The 19696-nt window shown below is 40.4% G+C and overlaps 2 protein-coding genes across 4 annotated transcripts in view; one reads left to right on the plus strand and one right to left on the minus strand.

Moving 5' to 3' along the window:
- Positions 1-19696, plus strand: part of TEK (TEK receptor tyrosine kinase) — a 115718-nt gene that overhangs the window by 74086 nt on the left and 21936 nt on the right. For all 3 annotated transcript variants that reach the window (XM_074394951.1, XM_003939718.4, XM_010350420.3), the window contains 3 exons: positions 5688-5849; positions 7706-7840; positions 12172-12459. In XM_074394951.1, the coding sequence (XP_074251052.1) occupies positions 5688-5849; positions 7706-7840; positions 12172-12459 (585 nt within the window). The remainder of the gene's footprint in view (positions 1-5687; positions 5850-7705; positions 7841-12171; positions 12460-19696) is intronic.
- On the minus strand, positions 17276-18483 carry LOC101039979 (NADH dehydrogenase [ubiquinone] 1 alpha subcomplex subunit 5-like). Its single transcript, XM_074394952.1, has one exon. The coding sequence runs from the start codon at positions 18104-18106 to the stop codon at positions 17756-17758; it is 351 nt and encodes a 116-aa protein (XP_074251053.1). The 5' UTR covers positions 18107-18483; the 3' UTR covers positions 17276-17755.

The raw sequence follows: 19696 nt of genomic DNA on the forward strand, positions 1-19696 counted from the left end.
CCACATACACAAAGGGTCAACTGAATACAGTAGCACAGATCGTAAGCACAAATCTTAGTATTAAACCTGGGTCTCCTGACTCCAAACCCAGCACTATCTCTTCTGGACCATATTGCTTTCTGAGTCTCTTGTGTTACAAAGGAGAAGACTGTGAGGGGACCAAAGTTGGTTTGTATGTGGCCCCCTTCATTACTTCATTAGTAATCTCTTGGGAGATCCCAGAGGTAACCTCTATCAATGAAATGCTGTAAATATTCAGAACATGATCTATTTTTAAAGGCCAATAACCACAGTAGCATAAATGCAACCCCATAGATTTGGATTCTCTGCCTGAGAATCCATATTAAATATCTCAGAATCCTTTTTTTTGTTTTCTATTGTACTTTAAGTTCGGGGGTACATGTGCAGGTCTTGCAGGATTGTTGCATAGGTACACACATGCCATGGGGCCTTGCTGTCTCCATCCCCCCATCACCTACATCAGGCATTTCTCCCAGTGTTATCCCTCCCCAACCTCCCTGCCCCTCGCTGTCTCTCCCCTAGCCCCCCGACCCCCAACACCCCAGTGTGTGATGTTCCCCTCCCTGTGCCCATGTGTTCTCATTGTTCAAGTCCCACAAATGAGTGAGAACATGCGATGTTTGATCTTCTGTTCTTGTGTCAGTTTGCTGAGAATGATGGTTTCCAGATTCATCCATGTCCCTACAAAGGACATGAACTCATCGTTTTTTTGTGGCTGCATAGTATTCCATGGTGTATATGTGCCACAGTTTCCCTGTCCAGTTTGTCATTGATGGGCATTGGGGTTGGTTCCAGGTCTTTGCTATTGTAAACAGTGCCACAATGAATATACATGTGCATATGTCTTTATAATAGAACAATTTATAATCCTTTGGGTATATACCCAGTAATGGGATTGCTGGGTCAAATGGAACTTCTATTTCTAGGTCCTTGAGGAATCGCCACACTGTCTTCCACAATGGCTGAACCTAATTTACACTCCCGTCAACAACGTAAAACTTCCTATTTCTCTACATCCCCTCGAGCATCTGTTCTCTCCAGATTTTTAAATGATCATCATTCTAACTGGCGTGAGATGGTATCTCAATGTGGTTTTGATTTGCATTTCTCTAATGACCAGTGATGATGAGCATTTTTTCATATGTTTTTTGGCCTCATATATATCTTCTTTTGAAAAGTGTCTTTTCATATCCTTTGCCCACTTTTAAATGGGTTTGTTTTTTTTCTTGTAAATCTGCTTTAATTCTTTGTAGATTCTGGTTATTAGTCCTTTGCCAGATGGGTAGATTGCAAACATTTTTTCTCATTCTGTTGGTTGCCGGTTCACTCTAATGATTGCTTTCTTTTGCTGTGCAGAAACTCTTAAGTTTAATTAGAATCCTTCTTATTATTACTTTTGGTTACAGGAAAAAGCCCAAATCTGTTTTTTCAGTAGAACATTCACATGATCAAAATAATTTCCTGCATCTTACATGTTCTTGGAAGAAAGGAAATGATATGCAGACAAGAAAAATTACTCTAGTTTTAAGCTTCTTGGAATGTTTACTACCCTTGGACATAAGTCCAAAACAAACCATGTGGTGAACACACAGAAGAGTCACCGGTCTAGATTTTAGTTGTAGTGAAAGACATGGCACCCAGTATCAATGTGTAGAAGCGTCTCCAGTCCTAAGTCACTGCTTTCTCTTTGCTGTCACATTGACTGACAGCCATACAATGGAAATAGCCATTAGGGAATTTAATGAATGTAATCAGCATCTTTTATTACAGTATTTTAAAAAACAGATATTAGGCTTTACCACCAGTGTCCAGATTGGTACAATCACTTTGGAAAACTGGCAACATGTACTAAACCTAAACATATACTTAAACCCTGTAAACCAGCAATTCCACTCCTAGATACATGCTGAAAAGAATGACTGAATATGTTCAAAGAAGACATCTTCAAGAATGTTCAGAGCAGCTGTATTCAAAGTAGCCCCAAACCGAAATTAACTCAAATGTCCATCAACATTGGAAAGGATATATAAATTGTATATTCATATGTGTTAGTTTGCTAAGGCTGCCATAACAAAGTACTACAGGCTGGGTGGCTTAAGCAATAGAAATTTATTTCTCATAATTCCTGAGCCTACAAGTCCAAGATCAAGGTGTCAGCAGAGTGTATTTCTTCTGAGACTTCTCTCCTTGGCTTGTAGATGGCCATTGTCTCCCTGTGAAGACACAGGGAGATTAAATTACGACACAGTATAGGCCTTCTCTTTGTACCCGTGTCCTAATTTAATCTTCTTATAAGGACACCAGTCATATTGGATTATGACACGCCTTGATAAACTTATTTCAAATTACTTACTCCTTTAACGGCCTTACCTCCAGACACGGTTACATCCTGAGGTACTAGGGGTTAAGAATTTTAACATGTGATTTGCGGGGAAAGCAATTCAGCCCATAAAATAATGCAGAGGAATATTAAACAGCAATAAAAAAGAATTCCTTCAACCATATGGATGAATCTTGCAAACATGAAAATGAGTGAAAGAAAGTACATGCTTTATTATTCCATTTATATGAAACTAAAGAACAGGCAATACTAATCTTCAGTGACAGAAGGCAAAAACGTAGCTACCTCTGGATAGAGGATATTGAATGGAAAGGGGCACAGAGTTGCCTTCTGGGGGCTGAGAATATCCTTTATCTTAATCTGAGTGGTGGTTACATGGGTGTACACATAGGTAAAGTCTCTTGAGCTAAATACACTTAAGATTTCTGCACTTTGTAATATGTATATTCTATCTCAGTAAAAATGATTAAAAGGCAAAAAACAAAAAGATTACTAAGAGGAAGACTTTGTAGCAATTTTTATTTATTTATTTATTTTTGTAGCAATTTTTTTTTTTTTGAGGCGGAGTTTCGCTCTTGCTACCCAGGTTGGAGTGCAATGGCGCGATCTCGGCTTACTGCAACCTCCGCCTCCTGGGTTCAGGCAATTCTCCTGTCTCAGCCTCCTGAGTAGCTGGGATTACAGGCACACGGCACCATGCCCAGCTAATTTTTTGTATTTTTAGTAGAGACAGGGTTTCACCATGTTGACCAGGATGGTCTCGATCTCTTGACCTCGTGATCCACCCGCCTCGGCCTCCCAAAGTGCTGGGATTACAGGCTTGAGCCACCACGCCTGGCCCTTTTGTAGCAATTTTTAAGCCCTTGTAAAAGTTTCAGAGACTGGCATTAATGGCTGTTATAAAATGTGCATCTTGGACTGGGTGTGGTGGCTCATGCCTGTAATCCCAGCACTTTGGGAGGCCAAGGTGGGCAGATCATGAGGTCAAGGGTTTGAGACCAGCCTGGCCAACATGGTGAAACCCCATCTCTGCTAAGAATGCAAAGATTAGCTGGGCAGGGTGGCATGTGCCTGTAATCCTAGCACTCAGGAAGCAGAAGCAGAATAGCCTGATCCCAGGAGGCGGAGGTTGCAGTGAGTCGAGATCATGCCATTGCACTCCAGCCTGGGTGACAGAGCAAGACTCTGTCTTGAGGAAGGGGAAAATGTGCATCTGCTGCTTTAAAGAAAGGGGCGGCCTTATTTTATCATACAAGAAAAGCATGACTTGAACAAATTTACTCACAGAACTGCCCTCCTTTCTAACCTAAGTAAAATGTGTACTCAGACTTATCTAATTTAACATTGGCACAATCTGCCTCCAGTTAGGGGATACTGTATCTTACTGACTTTAATATCTTGACCTTGGACAACTTCCTAAGCCTTTACTTAGTCAATAGAATTTGCTTTAGGCCTATTATGTTTCAGCCCCTGTTCGAGGCTCTGGGCATAGAGCAGTGAATAATACAGGGGGAAAAAACTCATCATGGAGCTCACATTCCCACAGGGAGATGAACAGTGAGCAAACAACTAAGTACAACGTCCAGTTCACTAAAACGCTGAGTGTCTTGGGGAAAACTAACGCATACACAGGGGTAGACAATGCTGGGGTAGGGCTGGAGTAGTGACTGTGATTTAAAATAGGGTAGTCAGGCCTTCCTGAGAAGGTATTTGAGCAAAGACTTGAAGGTCATTTCCAAGGAAGGCGAGCCAGAGCACTGAGACAGAAAGAAAAAGAAAAATGACTGAACATTGCCATGTCCTCTGAAATCTGAAAGGTTCTGCATTGTATAATGCACACTCTAAGAAAAACAAAACCAGTTATGCATTTCTAAGAAGGCGGGGCCAAGGGAGCTATAGAGCTCTTTGGAAATTGAGTTGACAGACAATAAATCAGCACCTGGTCGGTACTGGTGAACAAACTACAGTCTTCGCCCTAGTGGAATGTACAGTGTAGTGTGGTGTTTCATAACCTTTTAATTATCGTCCCACTAAGGAGCCCTTTTAGAAATTTTATTCCAGAGCTCTCCCTCATCATCACAAAATTTTATTATCACAAATGTACTAGATATCTCTTTGTGTACTGTGGCTCTTTGGAGAGCTGCAACCCATTATAATTTCCAAAATGTTTGCATCCTCCGAGAACCAGTTTTCATTGTTTTTGGGGCACTGTCACCCCCGTTGAGAATACATGGTCTTTGAGATGGGGAGATTGTTTCAGATTATCTGAGTGGACCTACTCCGATCCCTTGAATCATTAAAAGCAGAGAAACTTTCCTGACAGTAGTCGGAGATGTGACGGTCAAAGAAGAATCAGAGAGGCCTACTGTTGTTGAGTTTGAAGGCATAGGAAAGAGCCTTGAGCCAAGGAATGCAGGCAGTTTCTAGAAGCTAGAAAAAACAAGGAAACAGATTCTCCCAAGCCTCCCGAAAGGAACACAGCCTTGCTAACACCTTAATTTTAGCACAGTGAGACCCATGTCCAACTTCTGACTTCTAGTACTATAATTAATTTGTGGTGTTTGGCTGAAAGAATGAATTATGATCTAGAAGAAAGACCAATATCAAATAATCAAATAATCATACTACAAAGAATAATAAACTCTAAAAATCACCATAAACAAAAAATAGAGGTTCTGTGAAAGCACAGGATATCTTAATTGAGGTTCTAGAATAGCCGCCTGTGAAATATTCCTATCAGAGCTAAGATTTAACTGGGAGAATAATGGGAGGTGGAGCATTCCTCGAAGAAGAGTGACATCCACAAAGAATCTAAGGAGAGGAGGTTCGTGCTTTGTTAGTTGGATAAGTGAAAGGTCATTGGGACTGCAGGATACTAGGTGAGAGGAAGAGGAGCTTGGAGAGTGGGCTGGGGCTCGGTCACTCAAGGCCTAGCTGCTCATGGCATAAATGTTTGGTTTTATCCTACATGTAATGAGAATCCACTGCAGGGTCTTGAGCAAAGGGGCACATCTATTTTAAGGAAGCACTTTGAGGATAATGGGCTGGGGAAGCAAAACAAAGCAGAGAGCTTAGAGAGCAGGTGATCTCACTGAATCTGAGCAGAAAACTTTAACAGGACTTTGTTGGGCATGTAAAACACATCTTCTACCTCCACCTAAGAACGATCATAAAACCTCTGGTTGCGGTGAGCCGAGATCGCGCCATTGCACTCCAGCCTGGGTAACAAGAGCGAAACTCCGTCTCAAAAAAAAAATAAAATAAAATAAAATAAAATAAAACCTCCAAGCCAAAGGACTGATCTGACTTCTGAAATTGTATTTAGTTCCTCCAGAGCCCCTGAATGCTCCAAATGTGATTGACACTGGACATAACTTTGCTGTCATCAACATCAGCTCTGAGCCTTACTTTGGGGATGGACCAATCCGATCCAAGAAGCTTCTATACAAACCTGTTAATCACAATAAGGCTTGGCAACATATTCAAGGTAAGCTTTGGACAGGATAGATGCCGGCTGGGGATGTGGCACCAGCAGAATAATTTTTGTCCAAATCTAGAAACTCCCTTCTCCCTGCTTCCATCCTCTGCGCCAAGGTGGTGGCTGTTGTAGAGGATTCCATTTCCGAGTATTCAGGAGAGAGTGTAGGTATTGCTGCCGTATTGAATTGTTTATTCCTTTTCTTATTTCATGTCTTGCCCTGTCCTGCAGACTCAACACAGAGAGGTTTTTAAAGGATTTCGAACCTGCAAAGTTTGGGCCGCAGCAAACTGGAATGGGCTGGGGGAGGGGCCAGTACAGGCAAAGAGAGCTACAGGCCCCTCCCCCAACTTCCTGAAAGAAAAATAATTGAACAAAATGTGACGAAATGCCAAAAGTTCATGAAAACAGTTGAATTTATTTTGAAACACAAATTACAATTCTATTTGCTGCATGATAATGTAAAAATACAATTTTAAAAAGCAGCCGGGCGCGGTGGCTCAAGCCTGTAATCCCAGCACTTAGGGAGGCCGAGGCGGGTGGATCACAAGGTCAAGAGATCGAGACCATCTTGGTCAACAAGGTGAAACCCTGTCTCTACTAAAAATACAAAAAATTAGCCGGGCATGGTGGTGCACGCCTGTAATCCCAGCTACTCAGGAGGCTGAGACAGGAGAATTGCCTGAACCCAGGAGGCGGACGTTGCGGTGAGCCGAGATCGCGCCATTGCACTCCAGCCTGGGTAACAAGAGTGAAACTCCGTCTCAAAAAAAAAAAAAAAAAAAAAAAAAAAAGACAGTATTATCAGTGACTCTGCTGCTTCAGTTGCACCATCTGGTGAAAAGATCTGCCACTCACCCACCTGTAGGCAGCGTGGACTCCTCCACCCATGCCTTTGTCTTACTATGCCTATGATTTCTTTACAAGGACCCTCTGTTCACTATATGGAGATAAGAAAACTACAAAAAAGGAGAAGAGGAGGAGGATTTGGGGCTGAATAACAGCACTAGCTGACCGGGGTAGACGGAATAAAATGTTATTATTACTGAGTCCTTGGCATGCTATTGTAGATTCTATCAAAATTCAGAATTCCAGGGATGGGAGGCTGAGTATCTGAACTGCTGTTTACAATATCAATGGCTAGGTCTTTTATGGTGTCATATGGTGGTAATAACCTATCACCTTTTTCTACAAGTAGACATCCGCAAAGTAGTCTTCTAAGAACTGGTAAATAGATCCCAGTTTTTTTCTTATCACGTAGGAATTTATCATATGGTAAGGCAGAAATTTATCTTTGCAATATCCATGGAGAAACAGAGGCTGACTATAGCAAATAAGGAGAGAAGAGGCAGATACCATTTGTTTATGGGTACTATTTTCAAGGACTTCAGAATGCTTCATTGTGATGGTATGACCATTACAAATCAGCTATCTGGTCACTTTGAGCAAACCTCCTAAGCATCTTTTTCTCTTGATAGCTTGATTGCAATCAGTGTATATACTTAAAAACAGTAGCAATTAAATTATTTTATTCTAATTGAGTTTTCCCCCTAAATCTGGTATTCCATATAGTAGATTTGTGAGGTTTTCTTTTACAAATGGAAAGACAAAAGTACCAGAGCAGAAATGTGTAAGTGGCACAGAAATACATACTTTAATGTGTACATTGTAACCCGGAACATTTCAAAAGCCAGATTTTCCTCATATGAGGAAGGTTGAGGCCTTGAAGATGGAATTGCCTCTCTGTTTCACTAAGACATAGTTTTGAAAACCTAAAATCAGTTCACATCACAATAACAACAACCTCAGTTTAAGGAGTCTAAGAGAATGCCAGCTTAAGTTTCCTGGACTTTTTCTCTTCTCAGTGACAAATGATATTGTTACACTCAACTATTTGGAACCTCGAACAGAATACGAACTCTGTGTGCAACTGGCTCGTCGTGGAGAGGGCGGGGAAGGGCATCCTGGACCTGTGAGGCGCTTCATAACAGCTTCTATCGGTCAGTGGAAGCCAACAGACATTTTTCATAAGCCGGGTGGGAGGGGGAGGAAGGGGAAAGAGGAAGGAAGATCAGGAAGGGTGGTGGTGGGTGAGTGGGTGGGTGGGGATGGAGGTGGCAGGAGTTTGCTTTTGAATGGGTGGGAAAGTGACAGGAAGGCTAGCAACTTCAAGCCAAACTGTTCCTTTATTTGGGTTGGACGCCTGGTCTGTCTCCCTGGGGGAGGGGGTCTGCAGCACTCTGCGGGGACAGAGAAGGAAGCGGTTGAGCCTTCAGGAAGGCAAAGCCATCCCCTAGGACCTGGGATTGACACAGCAGCGACTGTGCTCAGAGTTTCAGCTCCCGTGTTTTATCACTTGCTTCCTGTTTCCATCTTAGGGGCCCAGGCCAGGCTCTTGCCACAGACATTTCAGAAGTCCCAGTTTATTTATTTTCACAAATAATTTCTAATTTTTCAAGTAATTCACGTGCAGAGTTATGACATCAAATAGAGTAAGAAGCTTTTATCTAAAGAACAGCGTTCCCCTGCTCCATCCTTCACCTCCCAGTCCGGCTTCCTAGAGGTAGCCGCTTTCATCTTCTTAAGCTATTCTTATCCTACTTTACCTCTCTTTTCTAAATCAGTGCTTCTCAAACATAAGTGTCCATCACAATCACCCAGAAACCTTGTTAAAACTTATTTCTGGGCCCCATCCCCAGAGTTTCTGATTTAGTGGTTTTGAGGTGAGGATAAGGCCGGGGTTCAATAATTTGCATTTCTAGTAGGTTTCCAAGTCATGCTTGATGCTGCTGGTCCTGGGTCCACATGTTCTGATTAATATGTGTAAAATTATTTCTTGATTTATCAGTGGTGTTTGGTATTGATTGGCCTTCTATTGCCTTAATTAAGTGTGTGAATCTTCCTTGATGCTAACCTGACCTCTGGCCTTCTGCTACCCAGGTACCCTCCACTGAAACACTGAAGCGATCTTTTGTAATGTTCCATTCCTGGCTCTTTGAATTGTTCACTGTGTATAACCATTCTGTTACTATCTCTTGGTCAGTGCTTTATACCTTCAAGTTCATATATATTTAATTCATATCACCTAAGAAGGTAAGAGTTATCATCTTCTCTATTTTATAGATTGCAAAGTAGAGATTCAGAGTACTTAATAACAGTAAGATGCATCACTATACTAAATCTTCAGGTTTCATATCTTTGTCTTTTAGAGACAGGATCATCTTGCTGTGCCACTCAGGCCGGAGTGCAGTGGTTTGATCATAGCTCACTACATCCTCTGTCTCCTGGGCTCAAGTCATCCTCCTGCCTCAGCCTCCTGTTAAAATTTTTTGTAGCTAGGGTCTTGCTATGTTGCCAAGGCTGGTCTTAAACTCCTGCCTCAAGCAGTCCCCCCGCCTCGGCCTCTCAAAGTGTTAGGATGATAGGGATGAGCCACCACTTCCAGTCCAGGCTCCATATCCTTTTGTTTCTCCAATTATTATTTCTACCTAGGATCCCAACACCAGCTTATTATCCTAATTCACAGATTTGCCTGTGTTTTACTCCATTTACTAAAGGTAGAAGGATATGTAATGATTCAGTGAAAAAGCTAGGATGAACAGCCACTTTTCTTCTGCAGGGATTGCGTATCCTTACCGGAATCATCCTTTGTTCACTCCACCCACCTACTTTTCCTTTTACTGGCAGCATCCTTAAAGAGCTAAACCAGACTCAGAAGCTACTCTGAGGCTTGTAGAAGCATTACACACATGTAAGAAATGGCTTCCTGGGGACCCACCAGGTTGCGAATATGAAACATAAACCCAGAAACTATATAGAGAGGAAAAAGGGACCTCTACAACCATGACCCAAGGGATCCCTGATGTGTCATCATGTCGCTGCTAAAAGGCAAATACGGTAGTTAATTCTCTCTCAAGTCAGTGCCGGCGAGTCAAAAGGGGAAGGTCATAAACTGACTCAGATGGAAAGTATTTATGGAACAGAACATAAAACACTGCACAGCCCCACACTGTACTGTCTTCAGCCCTCAGAATATGTTCCAGCCAGGATGTACTTAAAGGTCTCTCAGAATATTTCAAAGTAGTTCTCAGGGGTAGGCGGGAAGGGAATTCTTGAAGGTTCTTCTTTTCCCATCAGTTGAATTTTGCTGATGTTTGCTTTTCATTTCATCTGGCAATTGCACTGTTTATGTGTGTTGATTGAGGTGGTGAAGGCCAGGGAGTCCAGGAGGGGAGGGAAGAGAGCACTTGCTGAACACATGGCAGAAACAGGCAGACAGGGAGGGGTTTGGGGCAATCATGCTCCCAAAGGGAAGGAAGAGGGGAAGTAACTATTTATTGAGTTACTCTTCTGTACCAGGCACAGGATCAGGAGGTGTCTATGTATTCTCCGAAAGATCAACTCTCCATTCTGCTTTGTCATTGCAAACCTGCCTAAACCACTCCGAGTGGCTGGTTTGAAGGTGAAACTTCAGAGGTTAACAAGAGGAGCTGACATCACCTCTCTCCATTTGCAAAGCTTACAGAGAAAGGGCCATCAGGCCTTTTGCATAACGCCAAGCAAATGTATGCCTGGCTGCTGGTTCTCACTAGTCTGAGAGTGGTCAGAAGCATGCCAGTGGGACTTAATTCCCAGTAGATGGAAATAGACCCTTCCTCTTACCTCAAACCAAGAGTAAGAGCAGTGTTTCTCAACCTTTAAAAAATATATTGCTAAGGGTGACTGTGTCCCTACTGAGTATGTATGAATTAGAGCAGGCGTCCCCAAACTTTTTACACAGGGGGCCAGTTCACTGTCCCTCAGACCGTTGGAGGGCCGCCACATACTGTGCTCCTCTCATTGACCACCAATGAAAGAGGTGCCCCTTCCTGAAGTGAGGCGGGGGGCCAGATAAATGGCCTCAGGGGGCCGCATGCGGCCCGCGGATACCTGAATTAGAGGATCCCTATCCTACATTTTGGAAGGACTTTATATCTGGAGTTTAAAATTCAATTTACCATTTCACTGAAAACACAGTATTTCTTCCTTGGTCCAGTGACATAAGACATCTTGAAAGAAGGAAAGGAGGGAGGAAAGCAATGTTAAGAGAGCCCCCGACCCCTTCCCAGCATTTTCACATCCATTGTCTCTCTTATTACTCCTGAGTCTGCAAGATGGATATTTTAATTTCATTTTACAGATGAACTTGGAGAGATTATGAATTTGCCCAAGGTTGCAAAACTAAAGTGGCATGTTCCTGTCTTTTGGATTTTAAAATCCATATTGTTTCTATTTAGTGAATGTCTTGGTGGTGCGGCCTCCTGTGGGTGGCCAGGCATTGTGCAGTCATAGCAAATACCTTGTTGTGATTAGGCCTGGCCCTGCCGCCACAGCAGTATGACTTCTGAAATTTTTGCTAAGGGGAAGGAACCCCCAAGTTGCTTTACAATGTATTGCTCAAAATGGTAACAGAAACAGTAAATACTCACCCGTAATCCCATAACCTTGGCAAATCTACTTTTTGATGATCAGTTTCCTTCCTATCCTTCACCATTGTAGACAAAACTTTTACCAAGTTACAGCCAGAGCTTACGTATTTTAAATCCTTTTATTAAGCTTTCATACTTTTCCTAATTATCTATTTTTCCACTGGATGGCCATATCATAATTCATTATAGCAGTTTCCTATTTTGAGTGTTTAGGTTTCTTCCACTTATTTGCTGTTATAAATAATGTAATGAATCATGTTGGTAGGAAAAAAGAGTATCCTATGGCCACTTGCTTGTGTTTCTTTGATAGCTTACGAAATTGTATATTATTCTAGAGCCAGAGTTACTCTTCAAAGGTACCACTTAGCGCTGTCGTTGCCTCTGCCCTTTCATTAGTCTGTACTTGCATTGCTATAAAGAAATACCTGAGACTGGGTAATTTAGAAGAAAAGTGGTTTGGCTTTTTACCAACCCAAACAGTAAACACAGTAACCATTGGCTCGTGGTTCTGCAGGCTTCATAGGAAGCATTGGCTTTTGGGGAGGCCTGAGGGAGCCTTTAATAATGGCAGAAGGCAGAGTGGGAGCAGGCACTTTGCATGGTGAAAGCGCAGCAAAAGAGTGAGGAGGAGGTGCTATACACTTTTAAATGAACGGATTTTGTGAAAACTTACAGTAACGGAAGAACAGCGCCAAGGGGGATGGTGCTAAACCATTCATGGGAAGTCACCCCCGTCATCCAATCACCTCCCACCAGGCCCCACCTCCAACATTGGGGATTACCTTTCAGTATGAGATTTGGGTGAACACTCATTCAATATATCAACTGTATATAAAAATAATGATTTTTCCGGATTCTCCTAGGACTCCCTCCTCCAAGAGGTCTAAATCTCCTGCCTAAAAGTCAGACCACTCTAAATTTGACCTGGCAACCAATATTTCCAAGCTCGGAAGATGACTTTTATGTTGAAGTGGAGAGGAGGTCTGTGCATATAAAAAGTGATCAGCAGAATATTAAAGTTCCAGGCAACCTGACTTCGGTGCTACTTAACAACTTACATCCCAGGGAGCAGTACGTGGTGCGAGCTAGAGTCAACACCAAGGCCCAGGGGGAATGGAGTGAAGGCCTCACTGCTTGGACCCTCAGTGACAGTAAGTAACTCGTTCTGCTCCAGTCTCCTCTGAGCAATATGGGGCTACCATCGTTCGAATTTGGTAACATCACTTCAAGACTATTTGAAATTATGAAAGAAAGGTAGTTGTGACAGAAGGCTAATTAGTGCCCTTCATCTGATCATTTTAATAACTTGCAATATATAAGAAAGCCCCATATATTTGGATTTGCAATTATTCAGGCAGGGCTGTGCTAAAATTTACCTTCCCTTGATGTGCAGTTTTTTATTTAGCAAAGTAATAACAAGAACAAGGTTTTCTAGGGCTTGTTGAACTATTTATGGGGCAGTTTTTAAGGATTATCATATATATCTACATGTACACAGATGTCAATTAAGTCCAGATGGGTCTTTCCTAATTTTAAAAACCAAGTAACTATGCTTGATAGCCCTTGAAAACAGGTAATATGTATATATTGCACTTTAAGTTCTGGGGTACATGTGCAGAACATGCAGGATTGTTGCATAGGTACACACATGGCAATGTGGTTTGCTGCCTCTATCTCCCCCGTCACCTACATCTGGCATTTTTCCCCATGTTATCCGTACCCAACCTCCCTACCCCCCGCTGTCCCTCCCCTATTCCCTCACAACAGACGCCACTGTGTGATGCTCCCCTCCCTGTGTCCATGTGTTCTCATTGTTCAACACCCACCTATGAGTGAGAACATGCAGAGTGAGAACATGCAGAGTGAGAACATGCGGTGAGAACATGGCTTTCTGTTCTTGTGTCAGTTTGCTGAGAATGATGGTTTCCAGATTCATCCATGTCCCTACAAAGGACATGAACTTATTTTTTATGGCTGCATAGTATTCCATGGTGTATGTGTGCCACATTTTCCCTGTCCAGTCTATCGTCGATGGGCATTTGGGTTGGTTCCAGGTCTTTGCTATTGTAAACAGTGCCACTATGAATATAGGTGTGCACGTGTCTTTATAATGGAATGATTTATAATCCTATGGGTATATACCCAGTAATGGGATTGCTGGGTCAAATGGAATTTCTATTTCTAGGTCCTTGAGGAAGCGCCACACTGTCTTCTAATTTTGTGAAACTTTCAAGGTGCAGAATAATGCTAAGAGTAACATAAAAACATTCACATTCCTACCATCCAGAATTAACAACTGTTGACTTTTTGTCACAGTTGCTTCCAGCATTTGTTGTTGACTTACAGGAGTAATAACCCACTACAGATATGTCGATATCTCCCTTTGACTGTTATCCCTATTCCATTTCTATTCCCTTCTCCCAAGAGACAACCACAACTAAGAGTTTGTCAAGTATATTTCCATTTAATGTTGTATAGGTGTCACTCTGCTGCCCAGGCTGGGGAGCAGTGGTGCCGTCATAGCTTACTGCAGCCTTGGCTTCCTGGGCCCAAGCAGTCCTCCCACCTCAGCCTCCTGAGTAGCTGGGACCACAGGCACACACCACAACACCTGACTAATTTTTTAAAAAAATTTCTGTAGCGATGGGATCTCCCTATGTTGCCTAGGCTGGTCTGGGACTCCTGGGCTCAAGCAATCCTCCCACCTTTGCCTCCCAAAGTGCTGGAATTATAGGCCTAAGCCACTGTGCCCAGCCCAATATTCTATAATTTTAATATATCTAAAAGTATACATATGCATATGTATCATTCATTTTTTGAATGAACATTATGATTTTTATCTATCCATATTAATTTATTAAGCTTTGATGCATGCCATTTTAACTCCTGTATAATATTCTATCTTACAAATGCATCTTATCATTCATTCCCTTCCTTTTAGACGGAGATGTAGGTTTTTTTCATTTTTTACTATCATGAACAAAATGCAATGCCTATTCTTAAGCATGTCTCCATGTGTATAGACAGGTGTGAGAGTTTTTCTTGGGAACACGTCCAGTGGTGGAACTCATGGGCTGTTTCCCTCTAAAGTGATTAGTCAGTGTATACTATGTTCAGGAGTGTATGACAGTGCCATTTTCCTTATATCCTTCTCTGTACCTGTGTCCTTCCCCTATATCTATATCACTCGATAGTGTCACACCTTGTTATTTTCGCATATCTCAAAGGCAAAAAATGGTACCTCATTGTTGATTTCAATTTTGATGTCCTTAATAACTAGCAAAGGTAAGCATCTTTTTATGTTAATTGTTCATCTGGATGTCCTCTTTTTTGATACACTTATTGATATCTTTTGCTCATTTAGAATAGGTTGCCTTTCTTACTGATTTGTAAAAATTATTTGTATGATCTAAATACTAATTGCAAAATATATTCTCCTAATCCCTTTATTGTAACCTTGTTTGTGGTGGTTTTTAACCCACAGATACTTTATATTTTGATGCAATTGGACCTATCAGTATTTGCCTGTATTATTTGTATTTTTTGCATTTTGGAATTATTCCCTATCCCAAGGTCAAAAACATACTCTCTGTTTTTCCTACTAGTTCTAGTGTTGTTTTGTATATTTAGGTTTTTAAGATACAGGAATGTTATTTGGGGGAAGAGTATTTTAATATTTTTTATTTTAATGTTATTTATTCAGTGTTCCCCATGCCACATATTGAATAGTCCCCAAGGTAAGTCGTGATGCTTTCTGTATCATATGCCAGGTTCTCATATTCATTTTGCATCTATTTCTGGATGTTCTGTTCTCTTCCATTGATCTTTGTTCCTGTACCATTTCCAGCACATTTAAATTAACTATAGACTTATGAAATGTCTTGATAACTCTGGGGTGAATCACCATTTCCTATTTCAAGATTATCTTAGGTGCTCACTATTCTATATAAGTTTCATCCTTATTAGAATGATTACTCTGAAAATCACACTATCAGTATCATATTTTAGGATTAAACAAAAACCAGTTAATAGTCACTGGGAGTTGACTTGCCTTGGATGATTGTATGAAATTTGATGGAGGGTCAATATTGGTGGTGGTAGTAGGGATTTAAGAATGGCAGGGTAGGAGTTGATCCCTATAGGGTCAGGAAATCAGAGAAAGGAGGATGTGAATGAGAACATATAAATTTTACCCGAAAATATTTGTTAATATTCTGTGTTGTCATTGGCTGATCATGCATGTTTAAAAGTAAAATTAATGCTTCCAATTATAAAATTTGTGTTGGTTCCCAGCCTAGCAATTCCATCTGGTCCAAGGGTAAAAAGTGGAGTGAATTAGATTTGGCATATCATCCCAATCATATTAAGAATAATATATGTGTGTTAGGTTTTCTTGTTGGAAAACATTTACATGGGGAGTGTTTGACCCTTACAATGACTCTTTGAGGAAGGTAGAGTAAGAATGACCATCAAATTTATCAGATGAGGAACCTGAGGCATAGACGAGGGTAGGTGACTTGACTTGCCCAAAGTTATGCAGCTAGTATGGCATGGGGATTAGGATTCCAACCCTCATTTTGTTCTATTTTTTTCCCCCAGCCATGCTACAAAAATGTCTTCCACTTGTCTCTTTGGATGGGCAACCCACTACTTCAAAGCAACTATGGTTCTAGATGTTCTTTAGTAGTGATATCCCGTTTCTAAATTGTTTAAGGTCTGATTAGTGTTTCCTAAAGGATTTTAGAATCTATTTTAGAGTCACCTGGGGAACCTGCTAAAATGCAGATTACTGGGTCCAGACCTACTGAATTTAAGTCAGATCAGAGGTTTATTGAGCCATCCCTAAGAGTGACTCCTTTCAGGCATAAAATGGATAAACTGGTAGATGCAAATTTATGTTTTTTAGTTGGCACCAACATTATATTCATTATTTTTCTAACAAGTATCTAAAAGACTGCTGCTTTTTGTGACAGGCTTAGAAGACCTCTGGTTTATGAAGCTGAATTTTTTTGAGCCACAACTATTAAATATGTGATCAAAGTAATCTGAAAATGTTAGTATTTCTATTACCCCTTTAATCTCCTGTGGGAAGAAAGGCTACTTTTAAAAGTAGCCTTTTGTATATTTAAAAATATACAAAAAATTTGGTACTGGATGTAAAGAAAGACATACTGTTGATTAATTGTGATTTTTGGATACTGTACCACCTGGCAGACATAGAACATAACAATCAGATTTGGAAGGTTCAAAATCCAATACTAAAGTCCCATAAATTGCCATAGTCCCCTAAAGAGTAACACGGGGGAGTCAACGTAATGAAAAGAAAAAATTTTATTTTTTTTAAAGGCAAAAACACATGTAATTTTATTTTTGTTTAATCTTAAGCTTGCCAACTTCTTCCCCTGAACAGCATTTGTCTTATTTTGATACCCACCTATACTTATATTAGAAATGTACTGCAAACTACTTAGTGATTCCACTTTGAATTTATAGTTGTATGACTAAGATGTTTTGAATATATGCCTATCCATATGCCAGATATAAATTTCAGAAACTCTTAATGTCTCTTCTTTCACAGAAATTCTACCTCTGTCCTGATGTAATTAGGTTGATTAAGAAAATTAAATGCTATGAAAAAAATTAAAAATTAAAAAAATTAAATGCTATGCCAGAAAACTAACTTCCACAAATGCAACAAATGGAAAGGTTTTTCCAAGTACCTCTATGCAATGGGAAATCTTTCTTTCAAGTACCAAGTCAATTTCTTCAACTGTACAATGTATTCTGATTTGATGGTTTTCAAATACAGTAAAAGTAAAATGTAATAAAATTAAGACTATAAGAAAACAGAGTAAATGGTATAATTCAAATAATGACTAAAACAAAATGGCATTACGGATTTTATAATCAATATATAACTATATATTTAAATTTTACTTTACATCCGTAAGGTCACAGTTAAGGAGGTTAACCATAATTTCAAATTTTATTACCAGCCGTTTGTGCTATTTTATCACATTTGAAAATATCACTCTGATTTTTTACTTCAAACAGTGAGTTATAGATTTGTTTAGAACATAATAAGGACCTTTTCTTCTTCAGGATAATTTTAAAAATTGAATGATATATTGAATCTACTACTAAAGAAACTTTGATTTTTGATTATGGCCTCTATATTGAAGATCTGTAGGAATTTTTCGAATTCTCACATCTACCCATGACCTCTCTGTTCATAGAAATATCATCTTTGAAATAATTTGTGTGACTACTTTACAAATCAAAAATGGATTCACATGACCAAATTATCATAATCACTAATTTTAACAGTTTCCTAGATGTTTTCCATGTCAGTTTTCTTGATTATGTCAATAATAGGAACATGCTTTTAATAGAACAGACTATTTCATTACATCAGTTTCCCATTAACTCACCAAAATCACTTAATAATTATATTGGCCATTTCCACTGATTGGCAGGAGGCTGTTCCACTAATGGCTCCCATGTTTTCCACTGCACCATTTTTCTTGCTAGTCTTAGTTCATGTTCAGCCTGAAGAATCACTTCTTTTAATTGACGCCCTTGAAGCTGGTCTTCTAATTTTTGAACATCTGGTTCCACTTTAACCATAGCCAGCTTCTCATTTATAATCTGTTCTGTATATTTTCTATATGCTGCATTTTTAGGGATAGCCTCAAGAACATCAAGAATCTTTGTGTACAATATTCTTAGCCTCTCGTGTGGAGTATTGCATGCAGCCAATCCCACAAGGCCAGTGGTCTTCTTCAGCACACCTGCCATGACAGTGCCAACGAGTCGATGACCAAGAAAAAAATTTTAAATAGAAAGGGATGTATCTTGAGATACTTCTCAAAGGTTCTAATTTGCTTATAAGCAATAACTTTCATGCGGAAAAACAATGGCGTATGGAATGAAACAGCCTGTGTCTGCTATTCATCTAAACAAAACTCTTAAATTTTTGAAGTCTCAGTTTTCTCATCTCTAAAATGTGGAGCATAAGAGTCTCAGCAGTGTGTGGTTATACAAGTCAAGAGAGTGTCTGCATGTGGAAGCACATTGTAAATAGCCTCATAATGTAAGGTACAGAGAATATTAAGAACGAGAGCTCGAATTCATTCATTTTTTTTTTTTTTTGAGATGGAGTCTCTCTGTTGCCAGGCTGCAGTGCAGTGGTGCGATCTCAGCTCACTGCAACTTCTGACTTCTGGTTTAAATGATTCTCCTGCCTCAGCCTCCCGGGTAGCTGGGATTACAGGCATGTGCCACTACACCCTGCTAATTTTTGTATTTTTAGTAGAGATGGGGTTTCATGTTGGCCAGGATGGTCTGTTTCTCCTGACCTCGTGATCTGCTCGCCTTGGCCTCTCAGAGTACTGGGATTATAGGCCCAGCCGAATTCATTCTTTTCCTGGGTTAAATTGGCTTAGGCTTTATCAAGTTGTGAACTTCCCTTCTAGCCTGTGCCCTTTTGAGTTTGAGTGAGAATGTAGTGATGATGAGGTGCCTGTCATTTTTATATGTGGAAAATCTGAAGGCATCTCTTTCTCATCCTGCCTGTGACCCTGAATGGAATGTGACCCCACTTTTCCCCAAATCCCTATAATACTTTGTCTACTGAAAGTTATTAGCACATTTTCTCATGTATACACTAACCTGCTTGCTGCTTCCTAAATTTAGGGCAATGACAGACCATATGATGCTAAGACTGTGGACTACAGAGCCAGACTTCCAGGAGTTGAATCTTGTTTCTTCTACGTAACAGTAGTGTGAATCTTAACTACTGTTAAGTAGTGTGACCATGGCTAAGTCACTTAATCTCTCCAAACCTCAGCACTTACAGCAAGACTGTTAGGAAGAAGAAATGAATTAATATATACAAGAGCCTAAATCAGTGCCTCCCATATTGTAAGCACTATATAAATGCCAGCTCTCATAAGCTCTCCATTCTTCCCAGCATCAAGAATAGTAAATACAGGTTTGTGGAATGACAGAATTTTTTTTTTTCTAAATCAAGTCTTTTATTGTTATTGTTTAAGAGTACATTAGCAATTTTTATTTTTATTTTTTAAAATATTTATTTTATTGCATTTTAGGGTTTGGGGTACATGTGAAGAACATGCAAGATTGTTGCATAGGTACACACATGGTAGTGTGATTTGCTGCCTTCTTCCCCATCACCTCTATCTGGCATTTCTCCCATGCTATCTCTCCCCAACTCCCCACACCCCACTGCCCCTCCCCTATTTCCCCCCAACAGACCCCAGTGTGTAGTGCTCCCCTCCCTGTGTCCATGTGTCCTCATTGTTCAACACCTGCCTATGAGTGAGAACATGCAGTGCTTGATTTTCTGCTCGTGCCAGTTTGCTGAGA

The sequence above is a fragment of the Saimiri boliviensis genome, chromosome 2, assembly GCF_048565385.1.
Source record: "Saimiri boliviensis isolate mSaiBol1 chromosome 2, mSaiBol1.pri, whole genome shotgun sequence".
In the NCBI taxonomy this organism is placed as follows: Eukaryota; Metazoa; Chordata; class Mammalia; order Primates; family Cebidae; genus Saimiri; species Saimiri boliviensis.

Coding starts and splice junctions, on each gene's coding strand:
- LOC101039979 (XM_074394952.1), bottom strand. CDS start 18,106: ATGGCAGGTGTGCTGAAGAAGACCACTGGCCTTGTGGGATTGGCTGCA.